The sequence below is a fragment of the Phalacrocorax aristotelis genome, chromosome 9, assembly GCF_949628215.1.
Source record: "Phalacrocorax aristotelis chromosome 9, bGulAri2.1, whole genome shotgun sequence".
NCBI lineage: Eukaryota > Metazoa > Chordata > Aves > Suliformes > Phalacrocoracidae > Phalacrocorax > Phalacrocorax aristotelis.
This window is the reverse complement of record NC_134284.1, coordinates 27,478,882-27,497,538: the sequence shown is the minus strand read 5'-3', so window position 1 is coordinate 27,497,538 and position 18,657 is coordinate 27,478,882. Positions and strand designations below refer to the sequence as shown.

The 18,657-nt window shown below is 39.9% G+C and overlaps 1 protein-coding gene across 1 annotated transcript in view; it reads right to left on the bottom strand.

The window, feature by feature from the left end:
- Positions 1-18,657, bottom strand: part of KIF26A (kinesin family member 26A) — a 102,863-nt gene that overhangs the window by 14,115 nt on the left and 70,091 nt on the right. Inside the window, 6 exon segments of the mRNA XM_075104051.1 lie at positions 123-282; positions 580-763; positions 1,014-1,276; positions 1,755-1,848; positions 3,827-4,036; positions 17,734-17,917. Of these exon segments, the coding sequence (XP_074960152.1) occupies positions 123-282; positions 580-763; positions 1,014-1,276; positions 1,755-1,848; positions 3,827-4,036; positions 17,734-17,917 (1,095 nt within the window).

The window sequence follows — 18,657 nt, the reverse complement described above, 5'->3', positions numbered from 1 at the left end:
ACAGACCCCTCTCTGACAGAACTTTAGCTTCATCTTAGGTAAAGAGTAAATTGTTGATGCAATTCATTGCTAAGGTAACACCAGCCACAAATTTAAGACAATGCAGACAATAGTTCACTTACTTATATGGCACATGCTTAGCACCATTAATTAAGGCCAAAATTACATTGCCCAGGGCAGAGAGAGACAGACACAGAGAGCCTCCTCCATCTCGGCTCTTGCTCAGCACTTTTTCACAGCTCCCTAGATCAATGAGATGCAAACGGCTGCGTCCTCCAGACACTAAAATAAAAAGGGGAGAAACAGTTGTACATCACTTCTGACATGGACTCAAGCCAAGCTTGGTATTCAAAACACATTCAAATGAGGAAAATAATGAATACAGTATGGGATAATGATCAAATTAAATATTAAAAGTAAGGAAACCAGATATTAGCCACAGCTACCAAAGTTAAAAGTGACTCAGCTGGCTTGTGGGTTCACTTCATTTTTCCTTTTTAAGTTCACTGCAAATTATTGTTTAAAGTAACCCAAACCCACGGCATTTAAAAATAAACAATATGGTAAGAGGATTCATACTTCCTCCTTTGCCACTCTTCTCCATGCGATACTGGTATATGTGAAGAGTAAAGAGCATATGTGAATTCCTCCTATCTTCTTCCTCGCATTCAGGTTTGCTGGTACTTCTGGCAGCAATTGCAGCATCAAGGAAAAAGGCAGCTTTCTCTGCTGTCGGGGCCCTTAGCTCACTTTGGTTTTGAAGCTTGAATATAAACAAGAAAATTACTAATTAGCACAGGGGCATTTTTTTAAATTATTTTTTTCTGAACTGGCTAAATCTCTAGGGCACTAAAAGAAACAAATATGTACACCATGGGAGAAGGGTTTATAAATTAAAAGCAATAAATTTTTTTTACTGTCTTAAAAGTTGTCATAATTGTTGTCAGATAAAAGGAAATAAAAGCAGAAGAAAGTCAGGCTCAGAAAAATCTATGTTGTGATATCCATTATACCTGGGTTCCACATATTGGATCTTCTCTCAGATAAACCCCAGGAGACTGGCCATCCTGAAGGCTGCCAGTGGCTACTTCAGCTAACAAATCCTTAAGGTTTTCATCTTTGCCACTGATCTCCACAGCAGATACTCTAATAGAGAAACGAGTCCCAGTTTTTTCTTTACGTTCATTGATTAATTTGAAGAGCCAAGAAATTGCACAGGGGATGATACCAAGGCTTTGCGTGGAGTTATCTTTCCCAATCATGGTAAAAGATTTTCCTAGAATGGAAAGACAAACATTACATTAATTCACCTTTCTTGTACAAGACAGTATCTTTTCATATCACCACTGGACATTACATGCAATGCCATGTGCTGCACAGATAATGGGAGAGAACAGATGCAAAAATGGAAAGTATTTCATTATTAATCCATTACCATTTATTCAATTAGTTTTGCAATTTTTGTAACTCAGACCCACAGCAAATTAATGTTAAAAGCATCTCTGATCTTTTGATTTTCATCACAAGGCACCTATATAAACTTGCTCTTGAATAAGCTAATCTGATGTTACGTTTTACCTTTTCAAATTAAACCTTACAATCCCAGTGTAGAAATAAACCATGATAAGTTTGCAAAGCTAATTAAAAAGAAATTCTAATCTATTCATATACTCCAGGTTTATTGTTCCAGGAGCTGACAGCATGTAATTACCAGACTGACATAGTAATTAACTGTAACGAATTTGGGAGCTCACCAAGCTTGACATGACCAAAGCAAAATATGCAACCATCTGCACCATTCACAACAGACTGGATTACTTCTGCTACTGTTCCAGAGCATACCTCAGCCTGAAAGAAAGATTGGAGACAAATATGTAAAGGAGCATATACTGCTATGGTTTTTACTATTCTTCTGTAATGAAATGAATGACTCAATATTTTTGAGGCGCAATATTCTCCCCATTTTTATGGCATCCGTCCTATTATTTCAGTAACTATGCTATCTTAAAAAATAATAAAATATGCTACTACAGCCTAAAATAGTTCTCAATTCTATTAAACCAATTCTCTTGGAATATTGATTCTATGACTAATGTAGCAAACTGAATGCTATCCAACCAGGCTTCCTGCTGGTATAATAGCTTAGCCAAGGCTATTCAGCAATAGTAGCAACTCCAGTGAAATTAAGCTACTCAAGAGTGCTCACAGGAATTAAAAATACATTTATACTGGAGAAAATGCATTAAGATCCCTGAATAAGATTTCATAGTATCATATTCTCCTCTTCCAGGGGAAACATCATCATCAATAAAGAGAACTTGCTAAAATATTTGAGTGTACTAAAACCAGTTTATCCACATCAGTGAAGGTTTCAAATACACAATAAGATGATCTATTAAGTACAGCAACTGGGGGCAGGGGAGAGGGTTGGTGTAAATATGTAACTACAGTGAAACGATAACTCTCTGTTTGCAGGTGCATGGCAGCAAGCTTGCCTCGAGCAATGACGCCTGCACAGAAATGGCTGTGCTGGCCAACGTCACCCAGACACACCACAAGCAGGCCACCCAACAGGCCACCACCACAAGGACCTGAAACAGCCTAGCCCAAACCAGAGGTCAACAACCTGAAGGACTGGTGCCAAAACCAGCAGAGAAGCAGGCTGTGACCGGCTACCTTGCAGCAGGGGCAATACTAGTAAGAAAAAGCCATGTCCGGTTCTGGATAATGTTGAGACCACTGTTGCATATTTCAGCTCAGAGATGCTGTTTGAGTTTATGCAGAATCTTAAAACCAGCCTCCTGGAATGGTTACCATTGCTTTAGGCACTGATCTATGTGGGAGATCATTCTCCATCTTTAGTGTTTGGCTAGAACTTGAACTTAATAAATATTTTCATATCTTTAGTTTGGGACCCAAAAAATTAAACAAAATCTTAGGAGCAGATCTGAGGGTGGGATTCTGAACTAGATCTTGTCATGTTTTCTCAACATTAATATTCCATTTTTACCTTGGATGTTTTGTGTTTTATTTTCCTTTCATCAAACCCTAATTTTTTTCAGCCAGTTCAAACTTGAAGTAGTTCTTCATACTTTGCTTAATTTTTTTCCTCTTTTTAAAATTGTTCTAGGATTTTTTTCTGAACCCAAGATTTTTCCCAGAAGGAAATTTCAGGTATCCAGTCTCACTGAATATACTGCAGTCCACAATCCTCTCAAATACCAGCCATCCCGTCTGTGCATCAGATTTCAGGTCTGGGACTATTACTGTACAAATACACCCTTTTGCAGGGTATATGCACCACCAGTACCACCATCAAGATAAAATAATCAGTCAAAAACACAATATAAACAAACTGGAAAAGGCAAGGAAGATATAAAAGTTCTGTAACTGCTTCACTATAGCAATCCCATGGGGTTAGCTGTATCTCTTCTCCGAACAGCATTTAGTTTAATGTTAAGCACATGTTCACTTCCCACTGAAAGCAGTGGGGAAGGACTTTATTTCAGTGACATCCAATGGTTAAAACATAACTGGATGGAAAAAGCAAATTTCAAATTGGCTATGTGTCTTTCTCTAACAAGAGAAAATGCAGGAAGATAATTTAGTCAGCAAATCCATCTCCCCACCCATTACTCCTTAATTTTACGTCTTGACTAAACTGAAAATCTAAGAATTTACCCACTTGTCTACTAATTACCATGTTTTTTTCCAGGCATTTAGGCAACTTATTCAAATAAAATTCCCCAGAAACAGAAAGAACTTTTAAGGCAACCAGATGAAGTGGCCATGAGAAGACACAGGTTTATGTGATTGACTCCAGTACCTGTGAAGCATCCTGGGGGAAAACTGCATCAAAGGCAAACATCTTTGGGACAGCAACAACTCCTCTCCTGTGACCTGCATTGGAAGGCCCACTTGCCGCTGGATCATAAAACGTGATTTGCTTTTTCCGCGGGTCTACCTTTAGGAAGGACATGGATTCGGATGTTTCATGTGCTCCTTGAGAGGGACAAATCCTTACCATCACTTTCACCTGCAAGAATTCAGAAGGAAGCAACAACTTGAGTTCCCAGCTACGGATAAACACATGCAAAGCATTCCTCTTAAACCCACTCCCCCTCCCATGACACATTCATTTGTAATATTTAGGTGTGTCAGAACAACCGTGGGACAAAACCAGAGCCAGATTTTCCAGCCTGGTTTCCACCCTGGGGTCTTCACTGAACTAGCTTTTAAAGGTGCACTTTGTCCCCTCAGTTGATCCTGTTCCAGTTTTACCATTTCAATCTATAAATGTCTGATCCACAGGTATAATCCACTGTAGGCAGAATAACATGCCTGAAGAAAAGGAAACTCTAGTCTCCTAACTTTCAAGTTCTTAATATGACCAGAAGTACAAACCGATCCACTCTGAAAATCGGTGTGAATAACGCAAGGCTCAAACACCTAATGCATTCAAACTGAACTAAACCTAGAAACAATTCCCATTTCACATTCTTCTAATAAAAAGGTGCTTCTTTTATAGCCTTCTCAGGCAGATGCCTTTATGCTGTCATTGCTAGGCTCTTTGGTAGTTAGTTGCAGATTTAATGGGAAAGAAGAGAAGAAAAAAAACATTAAAAGGTCAAAAAGTTTGACAAGAAACCACTAAGTACATTTCGATTGCAGCATTCTAAATGCCTATTTCCTACACGTGGCATTTTAAGACAGCATTTTTAAAAAGCTCAGACATGTTGTCTGTGATTTCCAAAGCAGCTTATGGGAGCCAAGTGACTGGGTCTCACTAAAGTTCAGCAAAGGCTGCACACATGCTTCTTTTAAGCTTTGTGGAAATCATACTCTTACTTTGAAAAACTGTGAAATATTGCCTCTCACCCACTTAAAACCATTTACCATTATGAAATGCTCCCAGGTCAGAACCAGTGTGCTTCATAACTTGCACTGAAGTAAATTACTATTACAGGTAATGCAGCGAATCGCTTTGCTGGTCTTAATTCTGCACTGCTCAGCAGATCAAACTTAAGAGAAAAGCAATGCTTAGGCAGAGTCACTTCCCACAGCCAATATGAAATGTTTCAATAATAAGCTGAACAACAGCATTATCTCCTCATCCAACTACCAGACAACTTTCACAGCACCAGTGTTAACCTTCTAATTTCACTGGGTAAAGAGCCTCCACAGCTGTAATGCACCACAGCCAGCAGAGCTGGAACAATTTACACCCATAATCTCCAGAGCACCCATCAGGAGCTTTATCCTCTGCAGTGCAACTACTGACCCAGAAAACAGCCATTCCTTCTACAGCACTTGCACCTGATTTGGAAGGGGAGTGACAGGTAGCAAGCCCTCTGCTGCAAATCAACAGGTGAACCCTCCAAACCCAGAGCACGCAGCCACTTGCTGCATCAGTGAGTCAGGCCCACCTCTAGCCCTGAGCTGGATGTTGCATGGGGAAGCTGGGTTGGAAAGCATCTGTCTCTGATAAAGTATGATCTTCCTTTTCAGTAACTTTTTTTGCAAAATTTAACCTTAAATCTGCCAGAACAATTTGACTCCTATTCAGTATGTTCCAAGAACTTATTTCATTAAAATGGTGCACCCTTATTACACTGACACATTCTTTGTATCTTTACAAAAAAAATGCACTTTGCAGTCAGCACTTCCCCATCACTCCTGTATCCAGAGAAACAATGGCAAAGGAAGAACCAAAGCTGAAAAACTACTTCAGCAAAGTACAACATGGCAAATGCAGGCAACGAACAGAGACCAGAGCAGGCTGAGCCCCCCTCTAGGACTTCCTTTCAATCCAGACAAGATGACAAGGTGATGGCATACAGACCTGCACCCAGCGGGTGCAAGCAAAAGGTAGTGTCCAAGCCAGGATGATCCACAGCAGATGGGTTGGTGCAGCAGTAAGCACCATGCCCAACTGTCCCTGCCTTTATCAACTGGGGAGGGTGGGTAATTTGAAGATTTCATTTAGGTCTTCAACTGTTTCATTTTTCTAGCTCCTACTTTCTACAGGGGCTAAGCTGAACACAAGCATCCCTGCACAGTTACTCAAGCATCCCCACAGATAATATTTTCCAGGAAGCAGCTATAAAAGGTTTTCCCCAACATTTTTTCCAAAGAGATTAAGAAACAGCCAACCCCTCCAATAAATACTGCAGGAGATTCCTCCAAAGGTAGCACCAAATTCTTCCAGCTGTTGACTCAAGCAGTCCCCCAATTTTAACACCACCTTTTCTATCCCCTTTCATAGTGATATGAACATGAAAATACAGTCCCAGAAAATAAGCAAACCTTTGAATAAATGAAGCAGCTGCTTCAAAAGCAAAGTGCATCAGAGGTGACACACTCAAGGCTGTTTCCCCATAAAAGCTCCACGAAGCCAGCTTTGTGTATTAGCCTGCTAGCTCAACCTTGACATGCTACCAAGGTGCTCAGAAAAATAACCTCCCTCAGGAAAAAAAAAAATACAACACACACACACACACACAAAAAACACCCCACCACCTATTTACAAATGCCCACTCAGGGTCACTTGATTAAAATGAATTTTAATATATATGCTGTTTTCAAAGCACTTCTCTAAACAGTCCTTTCTGTTCTCTCTTCCACCTATTATTAGATTATAGCAGCCAGAGCTTGACTAAAAGGAAAATTGGTTTGCTCCTGACCTAAACAGCAAGTTACCTCCATCAGAGCATTGCTCCCTAACACAAAGATGGCTTCACTCCCATAAAAACCTTGTGTGTCAAATCAGCTTTTCGAGACCACCTCTCTGAAGCAGAAAGATACTAAAATAGCTTCCTATAATGGATCAGATCCCAAACTTAACAGGCCTCAAGGGTCATCTTTTTTACAGTGGAAGTGAGCTTTCAAGACAAATGGGAGGGGGAGAACAAAAGCAGCTCGAGGGACTTCCTGTTTTAGTGTTTTGTGTATAAAAGCTGATTTGCAGAGCAGAAAAACACTGATTTCAAATTTAGTTTCTCTGCCTACTAAATCTATCTGTAAGTGACATAAGTGACATCTACCAGAAATTGTAGGGTTATGATGTGTCACATTCATTCATGATGCTGAGCCAGAATCCCACTTCACTCAGAAATGAAGCAGAAATGCTCATGAAAGTACCAACAAGCACAAAGATTACTCAAAAATATCCCTTTGCAAGAGCAAAAACTAAGTGCAGGCAGATCCTGGGTGCATGCACATCCTCCTAAGTATGTAAAAGAAAGGTTTGGTATTATACTATCTTACACTTCCTGCCCTCCTGTGTTTCAGGACCAGTCTTAAGGGACAGGTTTATATTGTCAGCTCTGAAGTTCATCCCAGTACTCTTCTGGGATGAATACTGCAGAAATAGCAGCATACTATAGAACCAGCATGTTTCCTGCCTTAAGGATCAACTTAACTGCATTTTGTCCTGGTCTCTTTATCTAGTTCTCACACAAAAGGCATGCTTACCCATAGAGATATCAACATGCAGTGGAGGACATCACCCAGATACAAGGCCTTGCAGTGAAGGGACGATTCAAGAAAACGTTGGAACCTGCAAATTTTAAAGTAACTTTGGCCCGTAACTCAGGAGCACAGCACCAATACTTGCAATGCACTCTAAAGCTTTTATTTGCTTATGAAAATGAATTACTAGAATTAAGTGCAACAACATTAATTCCAGGCCCACACAGGGCCACACCCTCTGCAGGCAGTTATTCAACAATATGGCCAGCTTTCTGGTGGTCAGTTCCAACAGCAGCAGTACGAGCTACTGGTAGCACCGCACAAAGCAAAGAAAACAGAAGATAAGGAATTTTGAGGAGAATTCATGAGGAAATGGAATAATAAGACAGGTCTGAAAGAATAAGCACAGGATTTGGGCGGGCGGGGGGGAGAGCTGAAAGGAATGGTAAGGCAGGGTGCAGGAGAGACAGAACACAAAAAAATGAAAGACAATACCTATATGGAGATTCCAGAAAAGTCCTCTCCGGTTTAGGGCATCTCTGCCCTGACCACTTTTAGACTCCTTAAGGAGACCTAAGATGGCACATCCCTCCTGAGATGGGGGAGACCCTTCCTGCTAGAACTGGGGATTTTTAGTAACTCCTCCCCCCTCCCCTTTTGTGTATTTCTTCTTCAATGTCACAGAAAGATGCAGAGCAAGAAAAAGAATTACAAGTGGGAGTTTATCCTTATCAAGGACACAAGACTTGTATGTAGAAATTCATACAGACATTGAGTATTGGATAGAGGCTCCATTTTAATGATGATGATGACAGAAAAAAGTTTGTATTTGAGTTCAATTTCTGCAAATAAAAGAAACACAAACATTACAATACTTGCACATTATTAACATTTTTCTCAGTGCCTGAAGACAGCCTAAATCATGCAAACCACTGAAGTATCTCATTAATTAACTGACTCTAATCTGGTGGGTTTTGTATACTGGAGGTTAACATTCAGCTGCTGAACTTTCCAAATTCATGTTTCTGCAGGAACCAGGTGGTCAGCAAAATTGCTGAAGGAAATTCTATTGAAATCAAAAGTGTTTGGGAAAAGAAGATGGCAAATACATCCTGAATATGCCATTAAGAGATAAAGAATTTTAAAAGTAAATGAGCACATGATTTGGAAAAGCCCTAGAAATGGGTGGCATACGGTCAGAGGCCCACACACGCAGCACAACAATGTATGTAATTTTAACTTTCACTGGCAAGGATGGGAGAGAGATCCATAGCAATCAAGGAATTTTTTTTTTTTTTTAAGTTTATCTGTCTGTCAGCCTACAGTGGAAGTCAGGGAAAAGAAAGGAGATAAAAGCAAACATCTGCAAGCTAGAATTCATTTGCTCCAGCTATGTAAGGGCAAATCGAGTGGATGGATGCTGTAGCATAAAAACAAAAGTCATCCTGTAGTTTTATGTGTGCATAAAGAATTTTAAGGGAGACAAACTGGCAAAGGGCAGATTTCTGAATAAAATGAGAGAGGGGAAAAAAGAGTCCCCTGTGTGGAGAACAATGACTACGTGGAGGACTACAGGGCTAAAGCCCATACAGTTTTAGAAACATCTGATGAGACCACTAGGGAACCAAAAAACCACATAGTATACTCATATATCGGTAATTTGTTGGAGCCCTGAGCCAAAACTCTAGACCTTGACATCTTGGACCCTTATGAAAGTCAAAGGCATATTTAACAATTCTGACCTAAACAATGTAAGATCTCAGAAACTGAGAGATGTAAATCCTGGCTGGTACCTGCCCTTCCTGCTCTTACAGCCTTTCTTCTCCATTGCTGCTGTCTACCCCGTTTCGCACCTAAGGGTCACAAGGAGAGACCTTCTGCCCCTTTGCCACGTGGTAGTCACTGTTCCCATGCTGTGACCTCCTCCAGGAGTGCCACTCCCGCATGCCCCCTCTGTGCAGACTTGTGATTTCCAGACCTCCCCTGCATACTGAACCAGCTGGAGTTGAGAACAGGACAAGGGAGTCTCAGCAAGCAAAATAATGGGCTGACTACAGGACTGGTCAAGAGAGTGCAAAACATCAAGCAGATGTCAGTGTCAGAAAGTAGGTTTGGAAAAAGTAAGAGACAGACCAAAAAGCCATGAAACCCAAACCTCAAAGCAACTCTCCGAGATGAATGTGAGACTGATGGCCAAAGGCAAGCTAGCAGTTTTGTCTAATACAGCCCTTATATTTTGGCTATGCTGACTTGAAAGAATCTATGGCAAAGCCATGCATCAATGAACACAGAACTCCTCCAAGACTAGTGAGGTATGCGTTGTCCCAGAAGAAATCACATCCAAGGCTGAAGTTGTAGAGAAATGAGCCAGTGATAACAGAGAGAATGACACAATCCTACAGAATTCTAAACAGAAACAACCAAGAGACTGAGACAGTCAGGTTTGCATTGATTATTACACTGTAATCAAAAGAGATGGAAGGTTTATCAGCTCTGAGACCAGATGAAGGGGAAGGAGTGTCTCACATTTAAACAACCAGATGATTTGGATTCTGTTCCTAAGACTATCATGGCCCTCTACTACATGTTTTAGACAATGAATACAAAAAATACTATATATATCTCAGAAAGTTGGTCGTTCATCTTTCAGTGGAGTGAAAGGTGCCAAATATTCAATGCGATTTAATTTGGGGCAGACATGTAGACAGAGAAGACTCCACTAATTCACTAAGTAATGACTAGACTCCATGGCATTTTGAATGCTGAGGAAATTAAGACCCTGACCCAGCCAAGTATGTTAGCACAGGCATAACTGTAACATATGGTATCTCCTTTGAAATCCATGGATGTGCAGCGTTCATATGTTTATAGTGACGCTTTGTTAGCATTTGATGCTTATATAGTCATCAAGTTTTAAATTAGACAGAAAAAGAAAGAAGAAAGAAGGAATGAATTTAAAAGTATGTAACACTAAAATATATGCGCTTAAGCCTTTTTTACTAAAATAATGCTGACTTTATCTCTCTATTTTGGGAATAGTGCCGGTACTATATTGGAATCCATTCTAAATATGCTGGTCATATTCTGCATTAGAGCAGTATCATAATCCCCAAATGAACAAGCAATTTGGTCTTTAGCAATAAATGTCATTATATCAAATTTGAATGGACACTAAATATTCCCTGGAAACACACATCCTTGACAGCCATCGTGCAGCCAGGAAGTTAATTTTGTCCAATGTACACAAAATGGCATACAACAGCAGGTTAATTAAATAACTCTGTTTAGACATCCACCATTCTGAATTAAGATTTCTCAGCAAGAAATTACGAAGAATTCACATTTGGTTGAATAAAGACCATTTTCCAATGAAATCACTTATTTTTCAACTACAGTGTAAATCAAATTACTGAAGTCCTAGTTCAGAGCCAATATTTTTCATGTATTTAATTGTAACTGACAGATATATAACCCTTGCTAAATTGGTTTACTGTGGGTAGTTCTTACAAGCCTTTCATATACTGCCACTACCAATGGATGGCAAATTTATATGCAAAATTGCTGTGCTAGCATAGACCATCTAGCTCCCCTGGGAGAACCTAAAAAAAAAAAATAAATAAAATCACTTCTGTATTGTACTCTATTAAAGAAGAATTGATTCTCTGCTCCCAGGAGATATGAAGAAAACTATTTCATTTTTAAAGGTGAAAACAAAGTAGAGGAAACTGTGTATTTTTACCTAGTTTTCCACATTTCTATTTAAGCAGTTCAAGGCATTTCAGCAGGGATGTATGCACTTTGGATGATACAGGACTACATACACTGATAGAAGAGTACTTAGTATGATACATGATTTATATCAGAAATAACACTCTAGTCATTAGGAAACAAGCAGCAATAAAGATGACAAAATTAAGTACCTATTTGTTATCCGTCATCAAACCATCGTAAGAACCAGTGAATGGGACATACAGCACACTTAAGAAAACCCTCCATGACCAGTAAATCATATTAGCAGCACCTTAGATATAGCTTGGTAAAGCATAAATGAAAGTAAATGTCTAAAACACATAAATGCAGACCAGTATGTATATAACTGTCCAAGAAACATGTCTGACAATTCAGGTTCTCTTTAAATGCTCCACTTCAATTGTCTCACATAGGAGGATTCTGTCATTCTAATATAAAAAATTGACAGGATCCTTGGAAGAGACAAGCACTTAAAGTTGCTGTTGTAAGTGATGCAGTATTATAAAGAATGAGCTGAATAGAACCCCAGAAAAAAAAACATTTTGCATGAAAAAGGCTTCCTACCATGCTAAAGAAAAATAGCAAATTAGAATGCTACACAGTAGACACTGTAAAAAGGATGTCTTTTTTAACACCGCAATATGATAAATTATCTTAAGTAGCACATTAATGTCAGAAATTGAGCATAATCTAACTTCTTCCCACTGACAATATTAAATGGCTTTCAGACGTCTTTCCTACTATTCTGACATTAGATTTAATAACACCCAGAGAGACCACAAAAATGATTCAGTTACAAGAATCATACTGTACTGGATCATTGCCTTTTAAGTAGGATTCAGCTAAATGATTTGGACTCTGATGGTTTTGGCACATTCAAGAGAAAGGTATGAAATTTGCTACATAACGTTTATCAGTAGTGAGCAAAATTCCTTTCAGTATCCAGTTTCCATTAGTAATGGGATTTTCCTTTGTGCATGAGAGTTTGATTATTTTTGATTACATGAAAAACTGATCCCAGATAGCCCTACAGTTCAGGTTTTTTAAAAAAAAAAAACCAACAACTTTTCCCTGCTTGGTATTCCTGAACAGAGGCAAATCCTGCAAGCACCTGTAAGAGTGTATTACATTTTGCACTCTTAGTAAAGAAAATTAAGGAAAACATTCAATTAAAGATTTGTATCACAGGTCAAGTCCACAGATTCCTGATGACATTATTATAAGGGGAAAAAAATGGCATTTGTGAAATGTAAAATAAATTAGTGAGACATTTATTTCCCACCTTCGAAGAGAGTACTTGGAACAATGAGAAATTATAAATAGAAATTGCAAAAGATACCTATAGGCTGTCAGCTGTAGTAAGTCTCTAACAACAAATGTATTCAACCATAAAAAGCCACATTGCAAATTCACCACAGCAGAACTGTATGATATGCATGGAGGTGATGATGTGAGGCTAAGAACAAATTTAGATCTTGGTCTCAAATAATGAATAACTGAGTTCGAGTGCTAGAACTGGTCATCACGATCTTTCCACATTTCTGCCTCATCCAGCAGTTCTGACAATACTGCCTTTTCTATAGTCATACAGCTTACAAAAAGCAAGAATTCAAGCCTCTTCCCTTCCCTAAATGTCCATTGAGCTCACTAGTTCAAGACAAGGTCCCACAACCAGTGACAGGACCTGTCAGCCAGACTAATTCCAGTTCTAGTCACCACAGGAACACCGAAGACAGTCCTGATGCTGCCTATGCTCAATTCAATCAGTTCCTTAGATTCAGCTGTCCCTTACCCCAGTTCAGAATAATTCTTACTCATGTGTTTAACTTCAAAACCAATGAAAAGGACGTAATGCACGGGGAAGCTCTCCACCAAATCAGTGCTTTGGCCAAAGGGAGTTTCCTTGGCAGGAAAAGCCAATAGTCATGGTATGGCAGCTTTGAAAATGCAAATCAAATAAGGAAGTTAAAGTTCCAGGTACAGATGTTAATTTGTTTGGTGAGGTCTTTTTTCCCAAAGGTTTAGGCTTTCTGAGGTCCGACTTTGCACCAGCAGCAAAACACACGCAGCTGCTGCTTCTGCACACTGGAGTCTTAGGATTCGGCTCTGCCCTCACTCAGCCACAGCAACAGCTGCCCTCTGAGAAGGTAATTTAGAGATATATACATGGGGGAGGAGGAGGAATCTTTACATTTCTTCAGTTGTTACCATCCTCTATTAAAATTCTTTACAGATATTACCTCAAGGAAGAAGGCCAGTAAAGAAAAAAAAAAAAAAATCAATCATAGACTGTTATTTAAGCGTTATGAGCCTGAAGAACAACATATATTTACACCACATACTGTTAGAGACCCCCTAAAACTAAAGATGCTTAATCTTCCTGCCTCCGGAACAGTCAATAAAGCATTTCTTTAGAAGCTCAGATTCACGATAACAAACTTAATCCCGTAGCTTCCATGATGGCTGGTGAAACGGGTTACGGTCATGCCTGATTTCTTACGGCTTATCATTTGTGCATCCATAGTTAGAGCTCCTTTTCTTATGTACGTTACCTTGTGTTAATCAATACTAAAGTTCATCTGCCTCTTTATCCACTCAGTAACTTCAGTGTCATGAGATCTTTTTGCAAGTCTTCACAGTCAGTTTTAGCTTCAGCTGCTCTGAACGTGCAGCTTCACCACCTCATCCAAACCATTTAGGAAGGCACTGAACAGCATGGACCTCCATATGACACCACTGCTAACTTCACTCCAGTGTGAAATCTGCCCTCTTGTCTCCTACCAGATATTAAACCACTAGAGAATACATGACAGCTTAAGGGTTTTTTAAGAAACCTAGGTCAGGGCACTTGTCAAAAGCTTTTTCAAAATCCAAATACACTCTATCAACCAGACCAACCCTATTCAAATGTTCACTGACTCTTCCACAGAACACTAATGCATATGTTCCACCTGTAGAAGCTCCATCAGCTGATCCCTACTATATCACACTAATTCCTGCCTGCTAATTTCTACCTTTATTATTGTTTCAAACACTCTTCCCGGTTGTCTGGCCTGAAAGTCAGCCTTACAACACCATACTTCTAGATTCCCTCAGGAGCCCTTTTTCTCTTTTGGCCCCGAAGTGACATCACATTTTCCACATTCTGTTCCTGTGTCTCTTATAATGCATTGAATACCAGCTAAAAGACAACCCTGAGTACCAGTGGGGGAAAAAAAATGTTAAGAATTACCAGCGCAGGGGTAATATAGAAAGCCAGTCATATTGGTCATTGTAAGTGTTTCAACATGTACTTTGCTCTAAGCTTTCAGCAGATTTGGAGAAGACATGGGACTACCTAGAGTGTATTATTACAGAAAACAATTAGTCATTGCAGAATTCAGGCTTTACTCACTAGTTCCCTCCTAATATAAACAGTTTGACATATCGTTTACCTCTTCATCTTTTCATAAAGGGAGCCACATCATTCCCATTTGAAGTGTCTGGGTTTCTGGTTTGTTACTCTATTTTTCATTCTATGGTAACTTATACTCTTCTTCTCAAATTTTATCTCTTCAGCCCCTTCACAGTAAGAAAAGGCACATTTCTCTATGGAATCCTATCCTGCTCTGAAAGAAACCATTTGACAAGAGGGGAGTTAAAACTTGTCAAGCTATCTGTGCTCAGAGAAATCGCCCCCTTGAGGAGACTAAGGACTGGTCCTCAATGGGTCATTTTCAGCTTCGTAAGGTGAAGTTAGGTGGGAATTAGGCAGTCCATCAGCACTGCTACATTCTTACCTGTACAGCAGAAACCAGCAAGGAACCAGTCCTCCACATCATGACTAACCATAAAAGACAAAACAGCAGCAAGCTGGGAGGTAAGGAAGGAAAAGGCTGCCCCACCAGCTGCCTAACCCACTGTAACCACACAGTAATAACAGGATGAGGGACACTGCTGACCTGGGAACAATCACACAAACCAAGGAGAGCACCAGCCTCAGCCACAGATGCTGCGGTAGGAAAAAGTGACTCCAGAATCCATCACTGATCCTGTCCCCTGTGCGTATTTTGTACTTATTATTGGACAGGTTGCAAGAAAAAGCCACGGAAAAAGATAACCAGGAAGAATGTAAAGTAAAAAGCTGTTAGAAGAAGAGGGACTGAATTTAACAGAGGACCACAGCACATCTGCCAGCATTTGCTGATTCTTCTCTCAATTGCTATGATACTTAAAGCAGTGAGGAAGAAAGGTAATTACGTTATTCCCATCATCCTCATAACAAGCTACTAGCTGACTAAATCTTGATCAGCAGAAGCTGGTGAAGAGGAAATTATAGTGGAGAATGTTACTGCGCAATGGGCTAAATGCTACCAAAAGCTTCTTGGCATTGCTCAGAGAAGGTGAAACTATCAGTGTTTACTACTAAAAGAACACCTATATAGGGCTGACTCTTTTGCTTTGACCACAGGTTCTTCAAAATAGGATACATGAGATTTCATTTATGCTGACTCATAATTTTCACAAAAAAGCTATATTGCTGGAGGTTTTTCACTATGGGCAAAGACAGTAATTTATGAAGTTGCAAAAGCAGGCTGGGTTAAGAGATGTTTAATAGGTATTGCATATTTTAAATGGTGGATCAGAGAAGATGCCTAGTTACTTTATTTTTTGAGCAGCATTAAAACTAGTAACTAGCACACCCCATCACCATTTGGATGGTCTAGATCTTAACTCAAGAACTAAAGGGCTGATTCAATTAGCAGAGAGCTCTTATCCTCTACAGCACAGCACAGGATTCTTCCATATTTTGGTCAACAAGTACATGGTGAGAAGGACACAGCTGGAACCCTGGGCCCAAGCAAACAGTATCTTCAATAACGTTTTCAACTGAGAGCTAAACAACAGAGACATTTGACTGTCAACAGCAGCTTGTTAACCCACAAAGTCTGGAAATTCTTGGTGCAGTGTGCCAGGCAGGAGAGAAATACTACCCACATTGCCAGCATGAGATACACATATATCCCATGTTGGAGGAGAAGCTCACACAGCTGAGCAGCATAGCTGCTCAGGGTCCTGCCATGCCTCTTGGCATTCTGGTAGAGCTCTTCCCCTTGAAAGCCCTCTGCTGTACGCACTAATGAAGAAAGCAGGCAGACCACGTGACCCAAGGCATCTAATGGGATCATGCACTTGATCTTTATTAGACTTTGTTGATGTGTCTGAAGGCACCAGATAAACCAGAGCTTTCCACAAGGCACAAGTCACGCTGCTAAGCTCCACTGGCCACCCTCAAAGCATAGGAAAGAGGCTGAAGTCTCTTGGCTACACACAGCTGCAGGCACAGGAGATACAAGCATGCTTTAAAGGTCTTCCTAAGGCAAAGAGCCTCAGAAATGCCACACTCCGTTACTCCTGGTGCCATGGCCAAGTGCTAAGCCTCACAGAGAAGAGGCAGGCACAACAAATGGGCTCTGCTAAGACACGCACGTAGAAAGGGTGTTTCTTAGCAAACCCTCCTCCACCTGGGAATCTCTAAATTACTGTGCCAGGTTTGCTGTATTCCACCATTTAATACTACATCCTCTTTCCTAACTCATTGGAAAAACAGAGAAACCACATTTTCATCTGTGAGCTTCCACCTGTTTAAAATAGCCCCAGTTACCCCTTTGTTCTCCATTTAGCACAAACTCACCGACTTAAAAAATACAGAGTATTCTCTGTGAGCAACAGTGTCAGCTATAGGTATTTAGGCTGACAATCTCTTTACGCTAACACTGGTTTGTATGGTTACTCAAGGTGCGTATTTAGCTTGCAGGTTACATACTTCAATTCTTTCTTCAAACGCTATCTCTAGTAACCTATGTAGATGAATATTCAGACTCTGCTGTGTGGGTGATTAAACAGTTTTAAATATGAATAAAGCTCTAAATAATTAGGTTGTATTTTAGTTAATTTTTATTTAAAATTAGCACAAATTTTACAGTTTGAAAGGTGTTGTATTTCCTATGTTGGAGAGACACCTATTTCTCTCCTGCTACTTCATTTCCATACTCCTTATTTACAATGACATGTGAAGCAGAGGGAAACAAAGCCCCCTCAATGTATCATCTTAACTTCAGGCAGACAGCCAGCACCAGTACCAATGGCTGAACCTTGCTGGCAATGCAGACTACTTCTGCTGAAGGTGAAGCTTGTAGGTGTATTGGTTTTGGACCAATGATGCCAAAAGAAATTTTGTCTCTTATTTTAATAGATGGAAGGACAAAACAACCTTTGCCAATGTTGTTGTCAGTGATGTTAATTGGCTTCAAGGAAGCCAATACTCTAGCGCTGAATCTGCTCTAAGGCTGCCAACTCTTTCCAAAGTCAACAGGTGATAACAGCTCTCAGGCACATTCAAATGGTTGCCGCTATCTCTCTATCCCAAGACCCTTCCTTTGAGACTATCCAAGCCTGTTCTAGGCTGAAAGCTTCCAGCCCTGTTAAAATTCATCTAGAAAACTACTTAAAAAAATCGAAATCCAAAGTTACCTTTCCAATGCCAGGGTTGTCCTTGATTTTGGACACAGCTCTCAGAAGGCATGGTGGTGCTGGGGGAGGACAGAGCTGCAGGATGCCACTAAAGTTAGTAGCATAAATAGAGAAGTCGTGTGTGTGTGGCAGGGGCGGATGGTATTTCTTTCTCTTCGAAGACAGGTTAAGCTTCTGTGCTGCTCTGTATAAAAGTAATAGCAAGAAAGGACAATGTTACTAGGTGTTAATGGGAATCCAGACCAGACAAACAGATGCTCATTGTCATCACTGCCTGTTTAACAAATCAAGTCATTGCGTTCTAATCTGATTTCATAAGGACAAACCATCAGGAGACTAATAGAAGGAAATATGGGTAGAAAAATTACCGGCAAAATATTCAGTTAATTTCTCCCCCAACAGAGTTCCAATTATAATCTAACTTGCCCCTCTTTCCCCCAGCAGCTTGACAGCTGAATCCTAAAATGCTAAAATCTCACTGACATAATAAAAAGCTGAAATAATCCCCTTGTCACTGGCAGGACCAGATGGACTTTGCTAGTGATAACATTATGAAAGTGGTTCTTTATACTCTACAAGTTACTCAAGACAGAAAATAACACTCCCAGTCAGCTGAGCTCAAGATCCTCTCTTGTTGGCTGCACTGAAAATCCTTAGATAACAGAGAAGTTCCTTCAAGACAGATTGGTTTTTCCTCCTCAATTCCATTCTTTCACATTAAAAGGGAAAGCTATTAAAGAGACATGCTTTTATGTTCTGAATGATAATGATCCTGCTTTTGAAATGCAGAATTTCAAAACATAAAAGATGTAGAAGAAGGAAAAATTAAAGCATACAATTAAAATTGTGACATTCTTCCTTGTGAATAAGAATAGGAATGTAATCAGCTTTTCTGCTACTTCCCTTCAGCAACAGCAAACAGTA